We start from the raw sequence: 6,430 nt of genomic DNA on the forward strand, positions 1-6,430 counted from the left end.
AATCGTTACAGAAATATAATACTGTCTATAGAAATATAATACTCTCAGAAGAAACTGTTGAATTCAATGTAGACTTTAATGCAAGTTATTAAAGCCGTGCTGGTCCTTGGGAAAGCCGCCGCTTCTTAGCACTGGCTCTGCTTTTATACATACATAGTATTGGTGTACATCACATATGTACACAAAGTCACTCCCCTTAGTATCTGCTTTTGGTCACAACGATGGCAGAACTCTTTCCATGTTCTAAAAATAATGTATATACTGCATGCCTATGTTTTACATGTTAGTCATCAGTCATCCTGCCTACATCTTTATTCCTGCACCCTGCTGACCACAGCATGTTCAGCTGTCATGAATGCACGTATGGTCTTGGTTAATGTATTCCTACATAAATAGAGTATGGTCTGGGTGTCATATGGCCTGGATATCATCTTCTCTTAATGTCCATGTGCTTGCTACTTCAGCCTCTCAATGGTTCGCTCCAACATAATTCCCCCTCTGAGACTGAACAGTCTCACATAAAACCCTTTAAAGAACACCAAGAAGGATGAAGGCAAAACTAACATCAACTATATACATACAAATAGAAGATGAAATGAATATGAATATGTCACATCCCAACTGGACCAAACTTCTCCAATCAATAACACAAATAGGAGTAAAAGATACAGTTGGAAACAAAAATAAAACACTTTCAATAAATGAATATACTGTGAAAAAGCAATGAGCATGTAGTACATAGCCTTGGCTGAGGTTATCTCAGTTATGTAGAATTGAGAGAAAATAATACAATGAATATGGTTCTGTTAAAATAAACTTCATGCAGTTTGTAAAAATAAATGCAATATGACATCATTCTAAAATAAAACATCTTAACATGATCCTCCCTTGCAGACACCTCTCTAACAACTATTATCAAAGATAACCAGACCTGTTAGAAGATTAAGGACATGGACACTTGTAACCGGAATCCCCTCTGTTACCTAACATGTTAACAATGATCCTTATTGTAGAAGGCAAACCTAACTTTTATTAAACAAAAGGATATATATTTATTAAAAATAAACACAAAACAACACAAAACATTTGGCTTCCTAACAGACAATAGACTCCCCTTTCTGCTACATAGCACAACAAAGGAACAGCGTGATGACTACGTGCTCTTTTATTTATATTTTTCACAACCCATGGCAAGCATAACCACCCCCTGGAGTAACCCCATATAGACAATTAGGATTACCAAAGGAACAGTCTAGAGGTCCTCCGACAGCATTGCAAGGCATTCCATACTTATTGGTATAATGGCCAGGGATTCCAGGTACAGGATTAATTACCACAGGCGGATTAACTTTTTGTGCCGACATTTGTTTGACTGTTGTCTGAACCACTAAAGATTTTACCAATGGCAAAACACAACAAAACACAATACCCAGTGTCAGTAAGCCCCCTCCCAGCATGATAGCCATTCTAGTAACCATAGCACCCCACTTTCCCAAAGTCAGGTCCAACCAATCCCAAACATGGGCATCAACCCCAGCATTAGCCTTTACTTCTGCTCTTAATCCTTTAAGTTTTGCCATAGCAATAAAGAAAGATCCATTAGGTGCGGTGTTATTGGGAATAAAGGTGCAACATTCATCTCCAAACATGACACAAACACCTCCTTTTTCTGCTAAGAGCCAATTTAGAGCTTGTCTATTCTGCCATGTCATTCTACTGGTTGCCTCTACCTGTTCTCCCAAAGCTGTCAATGCAGAGTTAGTATAATTAATGAGTCTTTGTTGGTTTTAGTAAATATAATTAATCCACTCTAAGTTCTTATTAGGTGTTATCCACAGGAATATTGATTCAAATCCTGACTTAATCTCATCTCTTGCTTTGTACTCATTAGGAACTCCTCTAGGTTGTCCTATTGCATCTAAATAGACCTTGGGGTCAGATTTATATTCCCTCCTTACTCTATTTTTGTATTTTGCTTAGACTCACCAGGATCCCATTCAGTGACACTTATCTGTTGAATCAACCTAACTCACTCTTGTACAAAGGCTTGTCCCTTCATTTGGTAATGTTGCCCTTAACCTTTGCCACTACCATAGTCTGTTCTTCATACGGTGCAATTAATGGTAGCGCTAGAGTTTGATTTTGACAATCGTCATGAACAAATACTTTTCCCTCCCAACTACCAGCTGCTTGATAAATAGCCCTTACTGGAGTGTCTGCATTCTAATTGGTGTCCTTAGTTAAGTGCCATGTGATCCCACATTTACCTTTAAACTTTCCCATCTCATTCTGTCTTTTCGTGCTGTTAAAACATTCATACGGTTGTTGATAATCTATTTGATATTTATATGGGGCCTCTAACTTTTGTGGTTCTACCCGTATATCCAATTCTTGACACCATTTTCCCCAGCCAGCTTGCTTGTAATATCTTTGATAGGATGGATTACCCAAATATGACAAACATTCAGCTGGACAATACGGCCTTTCTGATCTACTCAAATGACAAAAGTTCCTATTAAAGTCAGCACAGTCCCTATAATCATAAGGATTAGGTACCACCACTAATTCTGTCAGCGGAGAGGGTGCACATAATAAGCAATTTGTCAGTTTTAATTTTAATGCTGTATATTGAGCCCATTCATACCATTCATTTTTTACTAATATCTTTAATGATTTGTCCTTGTGCAGTTCTAGGGTTAAAGTATCAGTTGGAGTTACAGTCTCAGTTGGAATCGCAATGTCCTTTTCTCGAGGTAGATTGTTAGAGTTTGCTAGAAAGTTCCAAATGTCAGTAAAAAACCTCCTGACCCTGATGCTTTGGGTTTCTTTGTGGGTACAGTGGACTGCTTGGTAAGAGCAGTAGACATTAGCCTAGTGGTGACTACCGTAGTCTTTGTAACAGCTGCCACTGTTGTTGTCATTGTTCTGGTTGTCACAGGCTCCTCCTGTTCAGGTATTGGCGTAGGACCAATTCTAATAACAGTTACACTACTTCCTTCAGTTAACCTTGTTCTTGCTATTTCAACTATAAATTCTTCACCTTCAACATGTTCGATCTTATTCAAGGTAAGCAACCACTCATCTTCTTTTTTGGTTACCGTCAGGCCACATCCTTTCGGGTCCCAGATGACTTCTCCCTTTGTCTGATGATGTGTCCATCCACAGAATGTAGTCTCAGGCAGAGGTTTGATCCTCTTGATTGAGATTGACTTCTGTTCTCCTGTTTCTGTTATGATTTGAGGTGGAACAGAAATGCTAACCTTGTCAGTCTTCTTTGATTGTTCAGCGGGTTCCTCTCTTCTTTTCCTGTTTTCACCATACTGCTTAATTGTGCGTGAGTCTGTTGTTCCTGTACCAGTGTTTACTGTTGCTCTTGTCATGGCAATGTCATTATTCTTTTGTTGTTCTATCTTCAATTGTCTGTTACGGGGACCATTCAAGATTTGAAAAGTCAATTGTGGGGAAATCCTCTTCTTCAGCCTGCGAGACTCTTCCTTCTCCTCCTTCTTGTGGGGTCTCCCTTTCTGTTCCTTCCCCTGGAGCTCCCTCCTTTGACTGGACTGGGCTTCCATCTGGATAGGCATCGATTTCAGGGAAGAGTTGTTCCCATTCTGTAGGTGGTATTTCGGGGTCCCACTGTGGAGGGCTTCTGTCAGGGAGGTCTGCCTCAACATGTATGTCATTAGGAGTAGCAGGCCTGTTATTTTCCCCCAACCCTGGACTCTCTGGCCCCACTGGAGAGAATATTGATTGTTTGCAGGCTTTTTCTCCAGTGTTGTTTCTTCTTCGTCCTTTTCTGAGTGCAGCAGACAGTGCATTTGTCGTATCCTGGCTTCCACTTGGTCTGCTGGTTTCTTGGCTCCTCCCCGGCGTCTCAATCTCCTCTGCTGCTCCTGCTCCTTCCGGGCTCCCGCCTGTTGAATCAGCATCCTCTGTGTTCTTATCGCTGTGCGGTTGTCTCCTTGTTTCTGATGGGACTCTGGTGCAGTGGTTCAGATGGTACCACGTCGGACTTCCTTTCACTTGGACGGTCGTTCTTGTTGCTCTGGCCACTTCGTTGGGTCCTTTTCTCCTTGGCTGATCCCACTTTTTCCGGAACACTCAAATGTAGACCAGATCTCCTGGTATCACCTGGACAAGGCCCCTCTGGTCCCCTTGGATCATCAGACGTGGAACCTCTCGTCCTGGTTCAGGTTCCTAAACATACGACTTGGCAAGCAAAGTACAGAACATAACAGTATTGACAATGTTATGTGTTTTGCATAAATATATTCACGAATACCAAAATCTGAGACCATGACAATTCCCACTCTCTCTTCACCTGACTCTATGCCTCCAGGATGCTTTTCTGCTGGACTCCACAAAAATAAAAGCTCTAATAAGCTTCCTCTTGCTTTTACCCAGTCTTCCTCTTTCGGCCCCAGGTTCTGAGAGGTGTTCCCAAATCATGTCATTTTTATTTTATTTATTTATTTTTTAAATTTTGTTTCCATCTGCTCCATTTCAACTGATAAGCATATGCATATCCTTAATCAACAATTTCTCTTTTTGAAGTAATTTAACACTGTATATGCTTTCACATCAATGACTTCAACATGTTGTCTAGAGTACCCTAACATCTATCCTTTTTCACATCATGATGCATTAACAAATAAAACAAGTAGCTCCCAAACCAAACCCAGTATGTTTACAGTGGAATCTAGTCTTTCTCTCTAACTTGGTTCCTCTGTCATGGTGTTTTCAAGCTCACCCATTATTCAGCTGGACCTTACTTTTTGTGAGAATTATTCACCCACCGAAGAGAGCCATAGCGATCTTTACCATTGCAGGTGCTGTATGGTATACCTCCAGCCTGGTGTATCTTTGTGTACACTCAGTCTCCAGAATTCAGCCCATGCCCTTCCATCTGGCCTCTTGAGTGCTGTTTTCTTTTTCTGAGGACATACACACTAACACATGGGTTATTTCCTGACAACAGACTTTCTTCTTATAGCAAGATCACGGATTTGTAATATTTAAATAACAGCCCTCTGTAGTAAACATTCTGTCTCAAATACCCTGCCTCCTGCCATTGATATAGTTATACATAATGATAGCCGAATTATGGTCCCTACAGCAACTGCTGTAAGAATAACATGTAATCAGTCAAGTCTCTTCCAGTTGGAAGAATATCCAATCCTAACAAAACTCAGTTATAAGTTTGTTAAACTTTTGCTATAATGTTCAGAATTCCACCACTTATTACTTTTACCATAATCTGTATAATGTTACATTTTCTTTTTAGAATTGTCTCTATATTTTATATTTCTACATTTTTCACAGCCAGCTGTCCTTTTTCTGTGAGGTATCTTCTCTAATAATATACATAGTTTCTAGAAATAACACCCTCCACTATCATAACCTTAATTTATGATCCCCTCAGATCCCCAATGCAGTTCCCATATCATATAAGTTACTACTCCTAATTTCCTAAAACATTCTCAACTCAATTTTAGTCAATTTATATCTATATCCCTCCTTAGGAACAATATACATTTATGTTCCTCAAAACAAAAATAAATTGACCAACCAAGAGATTGATATTATTTATTTATTTCTTCTATTCACTCTATTTTTTAAATAAATAAATAAAAATAAATAAATGATAACTGCATAATTGCAAAAAATTACCACTGCTCCTAATGTAATTAAACCTGGTCTCTTCTCCATCCTTGGTGTTATCGCGAAACAGACTATAAACCTTTTCAATTAATTATATCAATACAACTTAACATTAAAGTTCTAATGACATAATAAACAAAATAAACAAAACCCTTAATCTAATATTCTGTCAATTCTGTCAACCTCCCTGTCTCAGGATTAGTTTCCAGAGCTTTCCTAGGCCTAGTAAATTTAAACAGTTCTATATCCAAATCATAACTAAAAAGTTGTATAAATTGTCCAACCCAAATTCAGAATAACAGTCCCTATTGCTTACTTTAACTCAAATTCCATCTTCTTAATTCAACACACATCATTCCAGCATGTCTATTTCAGATATAGTTCACAGGCCATCAGACACAGTTATCCCTCACTTTTCAGCCAGTAGGGTGCGTTTGAGCATCTCACACACTTGTTGTGATAAAAATATCTCTCCCATGCATTAAAGCATTCTGACGTCACCTTCCATGATAACTTCCTTATTCTACTGGCAATCTCTCAGACGAGTTTCAGATTATGTAATTATCAACATAACCCTAGCAGACACCCACACTCCAATATTCCAATGTTGCAAATTTTGTGTTGAAACCCAAAATGAAATTATCCCAGTACCTATATCATAAACCATTTGGAGTAACTGTCATCCCCTGTTAACATATACTTCCCTTCTATATGCAGAATGAACAAAGCACATGTGTGTATTTACCCAAAGACCATAACCCCAGGGAAC

The 6,430-nt window shown here is 39.0% G+C and overlaps 1 protein-coding gene across 1 annotated transcript; it reads right to left on the reverse strand.

Annotated features, from left to right (window-relative positions):
* Window positions 1-1,129: 1,129 nt before the first annotated feature.
* LOC118384382 (uncharacterized) lies at window positions 1,130-5,362 on the reverse strand. Its single transcript, XM_052508647.1, has 2 exons — window positions 3,356-5,362; window positions 1,130-3,226 (listed from the first exon to the last, which is right to left on the reverse strand). Exons 1-2 carry the CDS (start codon window positions 3,927-3,929, stop codon window positions 2,772-2,774), a joined length of 1,029 nt encoding a protein of 342 aa, XP_052364607.1. The 5' UTR covers window positions 3,930-5,362; the 3' UTR covers window positions 1,130-2,771.
* Between the last annotated feature and the right edge of the window lie 1,068 nt (window positions 5,363-6,430).

This window comes from Oncorhynchus keta, unplaced genomic scaffold (assembly GCF_023373465.1).
Source record: "Oncorhynchus keta strain PuntledgeMale-10-30-2019 unplaced genomic scaffold, Oket_V2 Un_contig_3799_pilon_pilon, whole genome shotgun sequence".
Classification (NCBI taxonomy): domain Eukaryota; kingdom Metazoa; phylum Chordata; class Actinopteri; order Salmoniformes; family Salmonidae; genus Oncorhynchus; species Oncorhynchus keta.

Excerpts from the sequence above, each read along its gene's own strand:
- LOC118384382 (XM_052508647.1), bottom strand. The coding sequence starts at position 3,929 with ATGCTGATTCAACAGGCGGGAGCCCGGAAGGAGCAGGAGCAGCAGAGG. Across the intron at positions 3,227-3,355 it reads AAGAGCAACAGTAAACACTG|AAACAGGAGAACAGAAGTCA; the intron begins GTACAGGAACAA and ends AAATCATAACAG.